The 17890-nt window shown below is 34.3% G+C and overlaps 1 protein-coding gene across 1 annotated transcript in view; it reads left to right on the top strand.

Moving 5' to 3' along the window:
• Window positions 1-13233: 13233 nt before the first annotated feature.
• Window positions 13234-17890, top strand: part of Smp_132930 (hypothetical protein) — a 61358-nt gene continuing 56701 nt past the window's right edge. The window contains exon 1 of the mRNA XM_018792708.1: window positions 13234-13594. Within this exon, the coding sequence (XP_018644148.1) occupies window positions 13543-13594 (52 nt within the window). The 5' untranslated portion in view covers window positions 13234-13542. The remainder of the gene's footprint in view (window positions 13595-17890) is intronic.

Genomic DNA, 17890 nt, shown 5'->3' with positions numbered 1-17890 from the left:
TTGAATAATTGTGTTTTAAGGATTACTTTATATCGAATCTAAGACATTTCGTATAAAATTGCTGTGTTGTCACCGTGATTATACACTTACTTCAAAATTTATTTAAGATACCATCTTTTATCGTTCAAGAATAAATCGATGGAAAATGTGTCACTTACTTTTGTAGTAAAAATGTCTCACCTGAACACTGATTGACATTAGCAATATTTAACCTATTGTAAATCTATAGTTTGTGGTCGTTCTGGTTTACGATGATTTCCAGCGAGCTTCTTTGTTGTATCATACAGTTGTCGCATGTTTCCTTCTCTTGCATCCTGTTCCACCGTCATTGCTAGACCTTGCACATATTAACGTTTGTCGTTTCTGATACTCCTCTTCACTTGCTTGTTTACTTCTGTGTATTCGACTTGTGCCTTGGCTTCTTCTGCTCTTGTTCGGCTGGTATTGATTGCTGCCTTCTCGTTCCTCCTTTCTTCAATCTTATCCAGTGCACCAACAGTGATCCATCCCTTGTGATGGTGCTTCTTGTGGCTCAGAACCTCCTGACATGTTGAAGTGATTGCCTCCTTGATCCATTTCCAGTTGTTCTCCATGGTAGTTCCCTATCCATTGAATAGATCATGAAAGGCCTGGAACTTATTGTTGAGGGCCATCTTTAATTTGTTGATTTTGTCAGTATACCGAAGAAAAGGCGTAATAAAAGTTTGTGATGTTGTCCGCCACGTTGTTCAATGCTTCTGGAGTTTGAGTTTCATCATGACGACCAACAAGTGATGATCTGATACTATATCAGCTCCTCTCCTCCTTCTCATATTCTCCATCGTCCTCCTGAACTTTTGTTGATGCAGATATGGTCGATTTGATTGTGTGTAGTGTGATCCGATGAAGTCTATGTGGTTTTGTGAATGAGTTTGTGTGGGAATATAGTGTCGCCTATCACCAGTTTATTGAAGGCACATAGGTTTGCAAATCTCTCACCATTTTCGTTCCTTTCTCCCAGTCAATGTAGTCCTGTGACGTCTTGATATATCCTGTGTTGTCCATTCCCAACTCGGCATTTAAATCTCCCATAAGAATTATCAGGTCCTTCGTTGGGCACTTCTCGACGGTTGATTGCAGCCTAATGTAGAATTGATCTTTAATGTCTTCGTTGTAGTCGTTGGTAGACACATAACATTGGATGACGTTCATTGTAATGCCCTCTTTCTCCGTCTTGAAGGAGGCTTTGATGATCCTTGGTCCATGAGATTCCCATCATATCAGTGCATATTGTGCTTGTTTGGACAGAATCAATGCGACTCCTTGTGTGTGTGGTGCATTTTCTTCTTCATGACCGGAGTATAACAGAAGCTCTCTTGAAGCTATTCGTTGTTGTCGAACTTGCGTCCAATATGTTTCACTGATTCCGAGCACCTGCAGGTTGTATTTTTTTTCTGCAGCAATTTGGAAGACTCTTCCGGTCTCCAACATTGTACGAGCATTCCATATATCTATAAAAATTGTTGCTCTGGTTGTTAGAAGGTGCATCGGCTTCATGACTTTCGAAGGAACTCGGCTTTCATCATGAGATGTCATAATTCTTCCTTCAACTTGAAGGGCAGAGTTTAAATGGTTTGAATAATTTTTTCTGGTTAGCGTTTTTTTAGCGAGTTAGTTTACTTCGGGATGGAATCGCTAACCCCATACTCAACCTTCCTTCTTTATCCGGGCTTGGGACCGGCAGTAACCCCTGAGGGGCTCCGGGCGGAGTTCTCTATCATCCTAAGGTACAGCGTATCACTAGATCCAAAAGTCATTGGTTCGTTGTTTAAGAAGTTCCAAACTTGGATGTAACAGATTATGTTGATTCGAAAATTTCATTTTTTTTTATCTTCACATTCAATTTCTATAAAATGAAATGGATTTGATGTTCAAATATTTAGATAATACTAGTGAGTATAGATCAAGTTACATTGATAAACAAATTATTTTTTGGTAAATCACTTGATGATCTATTCACTTATTTATTTAGTTTTATTCATTCAAACAAAATGATTATCGACAGCACAACTGATAAAACTTGCTAAATCATATATTTAATTATCTTACTGTCCCATTTATCGACTTGTAGAATTCCAAACTCTCTCAGTATTTTCGATAAATTTCATTTGTTTTCTTTCTGGTTGGTAATCTATCCCCTCTACACCTATTTACTTATTGCTTCGTTTTGGCCTCGCTCATTCACTCTTTCTTCCCTCAAATATTTATTCGGTTATCCGTTTAATAAATTCCTGAGAAACAACCATAATTTTTAATTAGAAAAATGTAAGATAAGGGAGAATCATCGAATCACCTACAAACGATAATCTACTAATTAGTCGATCGATTTTATTTATTTTTCTTGTATATCTAAAGAAAGTTGAAGAAAACAAAAGTTGTTATCCATAATTGATTCTGAATGTTGTGTAGAAGTGTTATGGCCAGAGGGCTTTTTCGTTTCTTCAATTCTGAGATGATGTACCATATGAAATACATTGCAGTAGTTTATTTCAGTCTCTGTAGAACAAGCAACAGAATGCTATTATTTTGTGGAACTAGTTGGAGCAGTTGCAGGACAGCTTTTAAAACAACGGCATATGTAGAAGAATAATTAGACATCAGAAAGTAGTAGATAAGTGATACCTACGAGTTTCCAATTCCTCAGAATTGTTCATCAACGGCCTCAAAGTAAATAGAATTTAGGTTACTACAAGATAAATTAATCTAAATTTAATTCATGTTTCCAAATTCAATCAATCTTTTATGCTGCACACTGCTCATTTGATGCCATTGGCAGGTAATTACTTATTGATTTCCTAAATTTCCAGCGTTTTTGGATTGACTGCATTATATTGACTGGCAAAAAATGCTTATAAATGTTGTTGTTAAATCATATGATCTGCAAACAGGAGAATTCATCTTTGTACGGTACAGTTAACCGAAGTCATTGTTCATCTCGTAACATTATTTGTCAATGGGGAATATACATACGGAGAACTCAGAGTAGAAAGATCTTTTTATTGTGATATTTTTTACAAATTTTACCATAAAATCTTTGTTTCGAAACTTAAGGTCATTATCAATTATCAAAGTTTTGGTAATATTGCGTTCTATATACTGTACTCGTATAGTTTTCATTGCACAGCAAAATTGAAACAAAACTGAGCCATCAGAATTTCTCCCCAGATAGTTAAGAACTCATCCTATTGATACGGGATAGTATCGAGTGATGTCAGTAACTGTTAATTTGTCTTCTGTAAAGTTCAAGTCCTTGTACACCCATGATACTTTTTCAGGTATAACTACTAAGCTTCCTAGACCTTGTTAACAGATATTATGTAAAATCTCACAAAATCAGTAATTGCATACCACAAGGTTCAACCACTTAATAGTTTTAGCGTTTTCAGACATTGCAACTAGATAATGTTAATTTGGTCAATATCAAGTAATTGATCAGTGTACTTTAAAAACCTAACTACCATATGATTTTGTGGAGTCAGCTGTGTAGATCTTGAGCAACCAATTTATGGTTTGCCATAAATCCCTTGCACTTAATTAACACACTGATTTCATTCATTGAATAAACTAGTTGAAGATGTATAGATGTAGTATCACTGACTAGCTTCTCGGATAACTACTTGGAATAAGAAGAATTCGACAGAGAAAAATCCTTTAAAAATTAAAACCTGTTATAAAAATTGAAGATGAGAGTGAGGATATCTGTTCACTAGTGACATTAGTTGGTGGTCGTGATATATTGAATGAATTTTTAAAACACAATTTTATTCTGACCAATGATTAATTTTCGATGTGATTATCATCAAATCAAAAAGCATATTCAAATGCCAGCCTCACTGAAATAATTAGGGAGATAAGAGAAAAATGCATTGTACACAAAACTATATGACAGGTATTTTCATATGACCGGCTATCGAATTTATATCATAAGTGCATTACACTAACTAATTTATCATGGAAAAAGAGAAATTTTCTCCGATGTTGATTTTTTTGTTTGATTGTTACCACAAGTATATACGAAAGCACACATCGTTTCGTTCATCTGACTTTAAAATGCAGAAAGTTGTAGAAATCTGTGAAATGCACACACACACACAAGTCGTGTCAAAAAACGTACATCAATCGTTAAATTCTTGTAAGGAAATTGATGCGTAAAAGTGAATACGATTAGGAAACGAACGCTGAATAGCTGAATGAAATACTTACTACTTGGGTTTTTAATTAATACATTTTTACTGAAATTAACATACGGAATGTTAGTAGATTAACAACAAAATAGCCGAAAGTAAACAATGGGACCATAAGTTTTATTTTACCAAAATCAAGTTCGTTGAACCTTTTGTTTTCTTCTATTAGATTACGAATGTCTTTTATTTGGTGAGAAAATGGAACACATTTTTTTCCTCGTTTTTGGTGTTTTTTTAAGAGAAATCGAAAACATGATTTTTGAACTATTTGTTTAAGTCACAATCTGAAGTTTGAACATTTTGCTGAAGCCAGATCTTATGGGTTGTTAATGTTTATATCTAACAATGTATTTTCAACTCAAGAGTAACGTCTATAAACAAATCCGAGACTGAATTTATTACAAAATCTGAATCACAACAACTGGTGTGGATGCAGATGGTAGAAGCATAACAATTCTCAACATACTTCGTTCTTCTCAGTTTGTCTAATTAGACACACAACGAAGTGCTTGACGTAAATGCCTTTCCGTACATAAAAGTTACAAACCACTAAAGAGCTCAGTAATATCAGATATAATGATGTATGCAGACTGCTGTGTTTTGATTGACTGACAAACATAGTGTTCAGGGCAATGAAGATCAAATTGCGCTGTTGGGGAACAGGAGTTACAAGTGAATAATAATGACTGAAAATGTATACAATGCATATGATGATTTTTATACTGAACCTTATTTAAATTCATGAGTTGATGTGATATGTGTATTATACGTTTTCATTTTACTGTGGATTGGATTAGATAATAGAATCTGTGACAATCTCATTTGGTCAAAGGATTTCATGAGCTTATTCCATACTAGTACGAATTTTATTCAGTCATATATAACCACTACTCATAACTGGTTGTCAACATCAACCAGCAGCGTTTCCATACAGATACTCGGAAACTGTTCGGTCTTTTTTGTTTCTATTATTTATTATTCATGCTGCTAATAACCGACTGTAAAAATGACGACTATAGATGATTTATTTATTACGAGTGGTCAGTTGTGATTGGAAAGGAAGTGCAGTGAATATTCAAATTTCTAATTGAATTTTGAACATATTCAACGCTATCCATCGAGTTATTAATACATATTATTATACCCGTATGTTATATGGGAAGTTTCAACGTCTACTGGGCAACAATATTTTAACTAAAGAGTGCTCGAGTGTACCTTTATTTTATGAAAGCAAGACCAACAAGTGGTTTCCATTTAACTAACATATTTAATAACAAAAACGTCTTAAAGCGAACTGAGATATTATACCATCCTGATCAAATAAAGGAAAAGGCGTAGTGATACTAATCCGAAAAAATTATGTAAATAAAGTAAAGAATTTGTTGTCTGGTATTAGTAGTTTTTTGAAGAAAAATAAAGAACGCAATAAAAACAATATAACCGAGAAACAACTCATAGACTTCCTAGAGTGAATAAAAAAACTCTACCTTAACATCCGAGCAATTTAGCAACTTTAAATCTACCGGTGATACAATACCGAGATTATACGGCTTACCTAATGTAAATAAATTTGGATTACTTAATCATCTTATTCTCTACATGGCTGGAATGTAACAATAGTGTGAATCGAAACCACCATTCTACCATGTCCTCCTTGCTGCAAGAAATAATGGTTTGAATTAAAGGTCATTAAACAGAACTACATAGAACGGACAATTGACAAATGTTCACAGTTGGGTCTTGATAACGAAAACATAACATATCATTCACTACTTATGCTCACGATATCGTAAAATTTATTCACTAGATCACCCAGATCATGAACTATTCACTTCAAAATCCACTTTCCTAGAAAATGCATACCTGTTGAGATTTATCGGGTAAAAGATGAAAGAGAAACAACCTTCGTAGACTAAATATATTGTCCATTAATGAACTCTTTTGTACATTTTCAGTTTAAGAGAGATATTCTAGTAACATACTAAAAGTCGTTTGAAGATGTTTGTTCGAAAGACATTTATTGGAGCGAATCTTCGTGCAACTTATCATAGTTATTCTCTTATATATTTTTGTGTGAAATGTAAGTTACCATGATTAACCAACTGAATATAAATAAATCAGTTTACTTATCCCCGCGGAGTTGAGTATATAGGTTATTCGCCGAAACCACCTCTTCATCGCATTCGGGAGCATCTACCAGTGTAGATTACCAGAGGATAATAGGCCAATCATGTCACCTATTTCACAGCATACAATAGATAAAAAGTATTTCGTTTCATTCTACGGAACCATTTATAATATCCAGTATGCTTAAACCTACTGTATATTCCAGAAGCTTTAGCCATTCATAATTTAAATTCTTAGTTGTGGGTAAGGAAACAATTTTTTGGACTATGCTCCTTACCATAGCCTCAGTTTGTAGTTTCATTTTATTTTTTCTCGTTTACCATAATATTCCACTTCTGCGTTTAAAAAAATGGTTATATTTGACTATATCTTGCTATTACTGTTATTATTATTATTGTAAAGGTTGTCTCTACCCGGAAGTATTAGTCATTATTCACATACTTCCTCTGTTTTAACTTAACGATAGACCCAGATACTCTATCCTTCCTGCTGATTATGTATTTTCACAGTTGAAATCACGAGTTGATCTAAGCTAGACCACCCTTAAAAACCCAGAAGCACTGGGTTCGAGTCCTGTGTATGGGATCGTGGCTGTGTACTGCTAAGGAGCTCCATACTAGGAAGAAGTGACCGTCTAATGCTTCCAGGTTTTCAGTAGTGGTCTAGCTTAGATCGACTCATGATTTCAGCTGTGAAAATACTACAATGTCAACAAATCTTCATACTGATTAAGTATTTGTTATGTTTGAACAATTGTTTGCCTATTTAAAAATAATATAGTTATAGTCTACGCAACCAATAAAATCCTAGCAAATGCAATTACATGTTAATCCATGATTGAGCACATAGATATACGAGTGTATAACATTGAAAATGAACTCCTCAAAAATGGACTCAATTGTTGAATAAATTGTTTCATAACTATTTAGTTTAAGAATACTGTTTATTGAAAGCTAGAAAGCGACAAAATATTATTCTGAGAATTTTCAGAGCTATTCAATAATCCGATTTCACAACTTTATACGGAGCCAGACCCATGTCTCGTTATGAACAACATATTCATCTAACGAATCGTTTTAGCAGTTACGAATTCCTATATATGTACGATAAACACAAAGACAAATAAACAGATAAATAGACATCAAATTACAACTGTCAATAACAAGTACTTCTTGATGGAATTTTCAGTATTGCTACTATTATCACATCGATAAATTTTATCTTGAAGTTTCTATCTTGAAAAATAAAAAATATTACAATATCATGCGAACTACAATGATTATTTCTCACTAGAGACCTAAGTAGTTTCCCTCCTTTGTCTCTTCCTCTAATGCTTGCAGGGATACTTGGATGAAATGTTTATCCAACAGACTTATCTAAACTAGAAAAAAGGATGCCAAACAGATAAGCTGGAGATGTGTTTCGTGTCGACCATTGGATTAATTCAACTGAATTATGAAATTTTAAACAAATAATTATGTATACATTGTCATTGGCTGATTTTCCACAAAACGGTGCCTAACAATAATCATAAACAACAAGGCCTGAGAATTAAACTGTAACATTTGCTACCAGTTAAATATTTGACCAGATCGATAAATATAATTATACTAACGACAGTAACAACGATGATTTTATGAGTTAAATTACAGTAGCAGAGTACGGGAAGAACTCCGCTTGTAGCTTCTCCAGGGGCTACTGCCGGTCCCAAGCCCAGATAAAGGAGGATGATTGAGCATGGGGTTAGCGGCCCCATCCCGTAGAAAACCAACTCGCTAAAAAAACGCTAACCAGAAAAAATTATTCAAACCATTTAAAATCTGCCCTTCAAGTTGAAGGAAGAATTATGACATCTCATGATGAAAGCCGAGTTCCTTCGAAAGTCATGAAGCCGATGCACCTTCTAACAACCAGAGCAACAATTTTTATAGATATATGGAATGCTCGTACAATGTTGGAGACCGGAAGAGTCTTCCAAATTGCTGCAGAAAAAAAACAACAACCTGCAGGTGCTCGGAATCAGTGAAACACATTGGACGCAAGTTCGACAACAACGAATAGCTTCAAGAGAGCTTCTGCTATACTCCGGTCATGAAGAAGAAAATGCACCACATACACAAGGAGTCGCATTGATTCTGTCCAAACAAGCACAATATGCACTGATATGATGGGAATCTCATGGACCAAGGATCATCTAGGCCTCCTTCAAGACGGAGAAAGAGGGCATTACAATGAACGTCATCCAATGTTATGTGTCTACCAACGACTACAACGAAGACATTAAAGATCAATTCTACATTAGGCTGCAATCAACCGTCGAGAAGTGCCCAACGAAGGACCTGATAATTCTTATGGGAGATTTAAATGCCGAGTTGGGAATGGACAACACAGGATATATCAAGACGTCACAGGACTACATTGACTGGGAGAAAGGAACGAAAATGGTGAGAGATTTGCAAACCTATGTGCCTTCAATAAACTGGTGATAGGCGACACTATATTCCCACACAAACTCATTCACAAAACCACATAGACTTCATCGGATCACACTACACACAATCAAATCGACCATATCTGCATCAACAAAAGTTCAGGAGGACGATGGAGAATATGAGAAGGAGGAGAGGAGCTGATATAGTATCAGATCATCACTTGTTGGTCGTCATGATGAAACTCAAACTCCAGAAGCATTGAACAACGTGGCGGACAACATCACAAACTTTTATTACGCCTTTTCTTCGGTATACTGACAAAATCAACAAATTAAAGATGGCCCTCAACAATAAGTTCCAGGCCTTTCATGATCTATTCAATGGATAGGGAACTACCATGGAGAACAACTGGAAATGGATCAAGGAGGCAATCACTTCAACATGTCAGGAGGTTCTGAGCCACAAGAAGCACCATCACAAGGGATGGACCACTGTTGTACACTGGATAAGATTGAAGAAAGGAGGAACGAGAAGGCAGCAATCAATACCAGCCGAACAAGAGCAGAAGAAGCCAAGGCACAAGTCGAATACACAGAAGTAAACAAGCAAGTGAAGAGGAGTATCAGAAACGACAAACGTTAATATGTGCAAGGTCTAGCAATGACGGTGGAACAGGATGCAAGAGAAGGAAACATGCGACAACTGTATGATACAACAAAGAAGCTCGCTGGAAATCATCGTAAACCAGAACGACCAGTGGAAAGCAAGTAAGGCAAAGCAATCACCAACATTGAAGAACAGCGAAACAGGTGGGTAGAACACTTCAAAGAAGTCTTGAATCGACCAGCTCCACTGAATACACCCAACATCGAAGTATCACACACGGACCTCCCAATCGATGTTGGTCCACCAACAATTGAAGAGTTCAGCATGACCATCAAACAAATGAAGAGTGGCAAAGCAACAGGATCAGACAACATTCCGGCAGAAGCACTGAAATTAGATGTAGCAGTAACTGCAAAGATTCTTCACATTCTCTTCAGTAATATTTGGGATGAAGAACAAGTACCAACAGACTGGAAAGAAGGACATCTGATCAAGACACGAAAGAAGGGCGATCTCAGTAAGTGTGATCACTACAGGGGCATCACTCTTCTCTCAATACCAGGAAAAGTCTTCAGCATGGTATTGTTAAACAGAATGAGAGACTTTGTAGACCCCCAACTTCGAGATCAACAGGCTGGAATTCATAAATATCGATCGTGTACTGACCGAATCGCAAATCGGCGGATCATTTGGGAACAATCAATTGAATAGAATTCATCACTCTACATCAACTCCATTGACTACGAGAAGGCATTTGAGAGTGTGGACAGGACAACACTACGGAGGCTTCTCCGACACTACGGCGTGCCTGCCTGAGAAGATAGTCAATATCATACGGAATTTCTATTACGGATTAAACTTCCAAATCGTTCATGGAGGACAGTTCACAGACTCGTTCGAGGTAAAGACCGATGTAAGGCGAGGTTCCTTACTCTCACCCTTTCTCTATCTCCTGTTGATCGACTGGATCATGAAGACGTCAACATCTTGAGGAGAGCACGGGATACAATGGACAACTAGGATGCAGCTGGACGACTTAGATTTCGCAGATGATCTGAATGTTCTATCACACACGCCACAACAAATCGAGGAGAAGACGACCAGTGTAGCAGCACCAGCCTCAGTAGCAGTAGGTCTCAATATTAACAAAGGGAAAAGCAAGACTCTCCGATACAGTATAGCATGCACCAATCGAATTACACTTGACGGAGATGCTTTGGACGATGTGACATCCTTTACATATCTGGGTAGCATCATCGATGAACACAGTGGATCTGATGCAGATGTGGAAGTGCGCATCGGCAAAGCCAGAGCAGCATTTTAACAAATGAAAAACATTTGGGACTCCAAACAATTGTCAACCAACACCAAGATCAGAATTTTCAATACAAATGTCAAAACAATCCTACTGTATGGGGCGGAGACGTGAAGAACTACGAAAACTATCATCGAGAAGATACAGGTGTTTATCAACAGTTGTCTACACAAAATACTTCGGATCCGATGGCCAGACACTATCAGCACCAAGCTACTGTGGGAGAGAACAAGCCAGATTCCATCCAACGGAGGAAGGAATCAGGAAGAAGTGCTGGAAGTGGATAGGACACACATTGATGAAATCACACAACTGCGTCATAAGGCAAGCCCTCACTCGGAATGCTCAAGGCCAAAGAAGGAGAGGAAGACCAAAGAACACATTGCATCGAGAAAGGAGACAGACATGAGAAGAATGATCGAAAATGGTATAGAGCTAGAAAGGAATGCCCATGACCGAGTGGGTTGTAGAATGCTGGTTGGTAGCCTGTGTTTTATTGGGAGTAACAGGCGTAAGTATGTAAGCAAGTGTACGGGAACAATACAAGAGTGTATGAAAGAGAATCTGATCCTTTGTCCATATTCTTTAAAAAAAATTTTACGTTACATAATCTAAATCTTCGAAATCAAACTGTTCGTCTATTGTATTACATTGTTAAACACTGTTAAACAACAAATAAACTAAGCTCCCAAGGCGCGAGATTCTAATCAGTATAACCAGTTTGATCATTAAATAAGCAGAAAGCCCCTTAATGTTCAGGTTATTTTGACCCTCTCCTATTAAACCTGTTATTCAACCTGGATACCATCTAACTACTCATGTTATTAGAAGTAAATACATAATTAAGGAGGAAGAATGTAATTGCAAAATCTCAGCGAATGAATTTGAAGTAAATCTAACGTTTCGCTTGGCAATCTAGTTCAAGCTTTTTCAAGGAAATACAATCAAACATCAAAATTATCGAATACAAATAGTACATAGTTTTTCGGTTAACTGTAGACTAAATAGGTCCTATTTTGATGTTTGATTGTATTTCCTTGAAAAAGCATGGACTACATTGCCGAGAGAAACGTGAGATTAATTTGAAATTCATTCTCTGAGATTTTACAAATACGGTCTTCCTCCTTAGTGTCTTACATCAACTCGGTGCCCAAATACTGTAAAACGATTCGTTCAAATTTAGTCGAAAGTTCTTATATAAATACATAATTTTTATATAATTATGTATTTTAGAAATGATTTCATAATTCGTATTAGCTTATAGACATAATCAAGTTCATGAAAAAGTAGAGACAACATTAAAATCAAAGGGTACAGTATTTGAACGGACGTGATTTATAGGTTACTTTTTACCGAAAATGTGTGACGTCGTCGTGAATAATTTGAAGCATTAGATGAACGCAAAATGTATAGACAAACGTAACACTATTTAAAAGTATATCATTATTGACGAAATGTACATAGTGGCAGTCATAAATCCTGTAATCAAAAAGTTATGATTAATAAGTAATGTATGATAAACTTTATGTGTATACGTCAAGAAACTGGTATAACTAAAGCTTCACTTCCATTTCAGAATGTTACATATCATATCTCTGTCGTAGAGAACACACAAAACAATTTTCTCACTTGAATTCAGCCTACCTTTTCACGTCACCTTTGTCTTCAGTATTAAACTGAGGTCATTGTTATTATGTAGAGATGAAGTGGGTAAAATGATTATAAAGGGGTTTAATTTCTTGAAAAAAAAACCATACACAATAGCAGGCTCATTGTGAGGGAGTTGTACTGTCTTAGTTGACCAGGCGGATTGCGTGGATGAAATAATATTTATTGTGAATAATAAATCTAGGATCCAAAAATCTCAGGGTCTTTAGGACAAAAATCTTTTAGGAATTAAGAGAGAGTAGTTTCCAGTACTGTCTATCATGTGGTTAGGTTATATTTTCCAAACAATAAGAATATTTGGAACTTAAAGGTAACAGTATTTTTTGGAATACTCCATTTACTGGAAATACAACATTTAATCTTAAATGTGTGATTCTTGGAAAAAACGTATTATATAAACTCTATTCTTGCGAAAATTAACAATCTTATCATATCCAAGTTTACTTTTTATAGTGAAATAAATTCAACCAGGTGAACAAAGTACATAAATTTAAAGTCAATTCAGTTAACATTATTATCAGGTGACTAGAACGAGTAATGAGCTTCAGATTTCAATTTAAATTGGAGATAAAAGGATGGTGATGGGAGCATACCACAACAACACAATACGCTTCTAAATAAAGCCTTTCTTGAAATCTGTATATTGTTTTTGCGTATTTCTTTGTGTATTATTTACTAAAATGAAAATGACTAGTCGTAACTGACAATCATCCTATCGTCCTATGCATACTATGATAGACAATAACTTATCCAATCAAAATTGTTTACATTTCAAATCAATAAATGGAAAACCTATCAACTATATGATTGGTTCATCTGATACAATCGGACCATTTGATAATGTAAAAATTTACCTCACTTTATTCTACTTATCAAGATAAGCTGAAAAGTTTTGACTAATGAAGACTATTTTATTAAAATGTGCGGAATATTATTTTATTTTTAGAACACAACCAAATGAATTAAATCTCATCTGTTCTTGTCAGTAAAACGACTATGATCATTTTTAATGTTACTGACGTGAAAGATAGTAATGAAATAATTTAATTGTAAAGATTTTTGCTAAAAGCAGTTTAATATATTCAAAATAAATGAATTCTAATATGACAGGCAAACCAATTATGGAGTCGTGATTTTCTATTTAATATACATTTCTATATTCTTTCTCTCAATGGCAAGTAAATATTCCGGATATTTAATAGTGTTTATTACATACCACTTCGGTAAGTAGTGTAAAAATTATTGATAATACTCACTCAATATTCTCATTATAAATGCAAATTTTATTAATTTCGTAAAAGTTAAAGGGTTTTCTGAATTCCAATTCGAGATTAATAAGTCAGTGTACATTCGATAAATCAATGTAATTCGAAACCAATTAGAGGTGTTTGGCACTTACATACTGAAGTGAAATTTTTATTAATCATTAGTCTTTTGAAGATAGTTACTTGGATGGATAGCAGTAATACATTGTTAAAAACTGTTGTACTACAAAACTACTGATGGAATTTGTGGTCTTGCAGCTTACATGCTCTCGTTGAGACATCTAATAGAATTTGGAAACTGCCTCTCTAAAGTTCTAGAACTATCATCAGATGTCATCTAAATACTTCTGTAAGATTGTCAAAATGATCAGTCAGGAATTTCACTTCTCAGCACTAAACCTGATAAAAAGAAACATTATGGACCAGTCTTTGTTTTTACTCTGAGAAACATTGAGTTCGCCGTTGTTCAGTTTGTGATTGTGTTGAAATAAGTCTTCAGCTGTCTACGATTTTCAGTTAATCGAATGAGGGTTAAGAAAACAGATTTGAAAATTAGTGTTTTTATTTCAGTTTCTTCGATCTCACCTACTTGACCAAACATGATTCTCTTGTATCTTTTAATATACTATATGCCCATTTCTTTTTTATCGTTAGATTACAAAATGTTTATTATGCATAATTGGCTTTATAACCACATTCACATAAAAATATAATCAAATGATATTTAGTATATTAAGAAAATATTACTGTTAAAGTGTTCGGCGTCCACTCTTCTCACGCTTTCAAAATTTATATTCATGTAGTGCTTTTGATATCCTTATTCTTATTGCCTTCCTAAAGTTGTCCCGTTATATTTGACAGTCTTTCGCTTGTGATGGTATAAGGATTTTATCGATAACCTAATTAAAATAAATGATTTAAACATAGGATATAGATAAAAACAACGTTGTCAATTCTAATTATTTAAGGCATAAGTATGTACTGTGGGTGAGATCTATTCTGAGCAATGTCGCTTCACGAGGTGAATGTTATTAACTTACGTGGTAAGTCAATCAAGTAAGATCAGGAAGCGAGCGCTCATTATAAACTCAGGTAATTCGCAGCTCACCACTGCTCTGTTGAATATGCTATTTATTCCCTAAATTTACATTTACTCATTAATCAGTCAGAGTAATTATTACTAGCTAAATATAGATCGGATTTTTAATCCTGGACATTGTTGTTCAATCTTAAAGACTTATTAACTTATAATGAGTACTTTTCATTTTAGACTTGAACTACCATTGAATAAACGCGTAGGTTGATTATAAAAATGTTTGGCCTTTGATATTTGACTCGAATACGAAATGTATTTCGATGCAAATACATAAGTAGAGTGGATACGGATTTTATGGTACACCAGTCTAAGTAAATGGATGATTACTGATAATTAGATTTCTGCTGGGGAGTATAGCAAAGTATCAAATAGAAGAAATTAGTAAAATAACATTTTATCGGAAAATTACGTACATAATCGCACTGCGAATAATAGCGAGTTATGTCACAATCCAATTCTAATGAGCTTGTTTTCAACTCATTGTTTAAAGTTAACGAATATAACTGTTACACGCGATGTTTAGAAGACCTGTACATTTGTATTGGGGCAATATCAAAGAAAATTGCAAATGATGACATAAATAAGGTATTTGACATTATACATTAAACTGTTGAAGTCTTCACTACAGTTGAATTGTTATGAAAGTACTGAATACTGTAGTTGAATTAATTTTTCAAGATTTCCCCACATAATATGCTTAACATTAAGTGGCAATTAGTAACTGCTCTAAACCCACACAAGTGACACTTATCTAGCTGAGATCTTTAGTTAGGACTTTATTGTTCAGTATAAAAGTATGAAAAATTCATGGATAAATCAATAGATATTTCTTCAACTCTAGAATCATTGATAACAATGGAGTACTGTGTATCTGTTTATAGCTAGTTTGAGACACCTTAACAATACGCGCCCTTGACTTTACTAGAGAAAAACTAGACCGTAATACTACTGTAGTCACCACTGATTGGTAACCCGATAGTTCTCACTTCCTATTTCAGCCCAAGATGAAACCTTTTACATTCTTGATATTGACGCTTTTTAAGAAATTTGATAATTAATTTAAAAATTAATCATAAGTAGGTATGTTATAGCCGTGCAACTGAGCAGTTTTAAATAAATCAGAACTAGTTTACATATAACAGTGGCAGATATTTTGTTGAATATTATATAGTGTTAACTTTTGTGAGCTAAATTAAACCTTTATGCATTTATTCTATTGTACTAAACGGACCCTAAAGAAACTTCGTACCATATTAATTGGATTGAAGATCCACAAAACAGTAGTTTTCATCTGTTGATGATATTGTGGGGTTTGAATTGTATATTTGCCAGTCGTTGACTTACACATAAAACAGTTCTTCACTTTCTGTTTCTGTGCAAGTCTAGTAAGATAGTCGAATAAATAACTATTTCATCAAAATGTTCGATTGATTGTTTAAAACAAAAATATTTCAGAGTAATAACAAACTATAGAAACATCCCATGTAGCTAAGTTGTGTTGGATTATTGCATTGTTAAGTCTAGTTACACTGATATGTTTTATTTACAACATACTCATTATTTACATTAGCTTTCTTATAGTTTCACATTGATAATGACAATATGGTCATTTGAACTCGTTATAATTAGAATATCAAAGAAATAGTTACATACTTTATTGTAGGGAGTTTTATTCTTTACTAAAAACCGACCTTTTTTATTGATATTCTCCCAGTTTTACTTGAAGTCTAACATTTAGAGAATAAAACTGTATGGTATCTGCCAACCAACTTTCCCTAACTTACCAGAATATTGTGTTGGCTTTGAAATAAAAGTGGTAATGTTTTCATCTTACAAATATTCATACATTTCAATTAGTCCCAAATAGGACGAAACGCGCGTCCTGGATTCCACTGCTAGCCCCTATCCATCTTTGCTTACAATCATACATTTCATTTATATCTCTGACAATGTAAACTAATTAACAATATTTAGTGTGCAGAAAATTCAACAATATATTTTATATTTACAAAGAAGCTGTTCAGTTAGTAATCCCTAGTGTGTTTGTTGCATTTTATGTAGACTTAGTATCGATGCCGTAGAATTAAGATATAGGTTGATAAGATATCAGTACGGATTCACATTCACGAAATCAACATTATGCCAGAAAAACACCTTTCATTTTCCAGTTTTTATGGTATCAACAATTTGCATACCAATTACCCTCTAGTTAGTATTATGAACATTATTTTCATTCTTTCTTTTGACCTCAGCTTATTTAATCGTCAATGTATTTATTCAGTAGACTGATTCATCTGTTATTACTTAGAAGTGATAAAAACTATTTTGTTTTACTATCTTTAAATCAGAATTCACCTTATGCTAACCAGAACTACAATCTAATGTTGAGGAACTTGTGTTAAATGAAATATTTTAAACATAAACTGGACTAAAGAATATTTTGCTGTCTCATAACCGACATTGAAATTAAGTTGGTGTTTTTCTCCCAGTTCTCTTTCATTGTGAACTTAGGATACATAACTGTACAACATTTAAGTACAGAAATATCATTATACTAAACGGTTTCGATTAAGTGAGAAAGATCGAATTAAATGAGTTCCTTATCGTGTAAAATAGCGAACAATAAACCTATAACAGTTTACTACGTATTTACTTTGCCAAATATTATTTTCTGTCAATCGAAACCATTAACTATGCACTGTAGAAATAAAACTTGGTTTAATACTGAAAAAGGTATTCGGAATTACAACAGTCTGCATAGTTGTTTTGGAAATATCTTATGAAATGTTATTGAATGTATAGAAAAGATACATTCAAGTATACTTGGTAATACTACCATCTTGAAAATCGGATTAGGATGATCAACCGTTGCTTTTACACCTTTTCCATTTGAAATTAAGAGATACTATCCATCGGAGACAGGAACTAATATAATAAACAATTCATATTCTTTCATTACTTCTAAATAAAATATCCATTTATCTTGAAAATTTAAACAAATTATTATGGTAAATATGATGAATAGATAATTAGAAATCGCAGAATGATATTATGAAACATCTGTAAGAATATCTAACCAGAGTCCGAGTTATTGAATATGTACTAACTATTTTCACTCGACTAATCCTCTCTGTTAATTCGATATGATAAGTAAAGTC

This window comes from Schistosoma mansoni (genome assembly GCF_000237925.1).
Source record: "Schistosoma mansoni, WGS project CABG00000000 data, supercontig 0187, strain Puerto Rico, whole genome shotgun sequence".
Taxonomy (NCBI): domain Eukaryota; kingdom Metazoa; phylum Platyhelminthes; class Trematoda; order Strigeidida; family Schistosomatidae; genus Schistosoma; species Schistosoma mansoni.
Note: the sequence above shows the minus strand (reverse complement) of the source record. Positions and strands in the feature narration are given on the sequence as shown.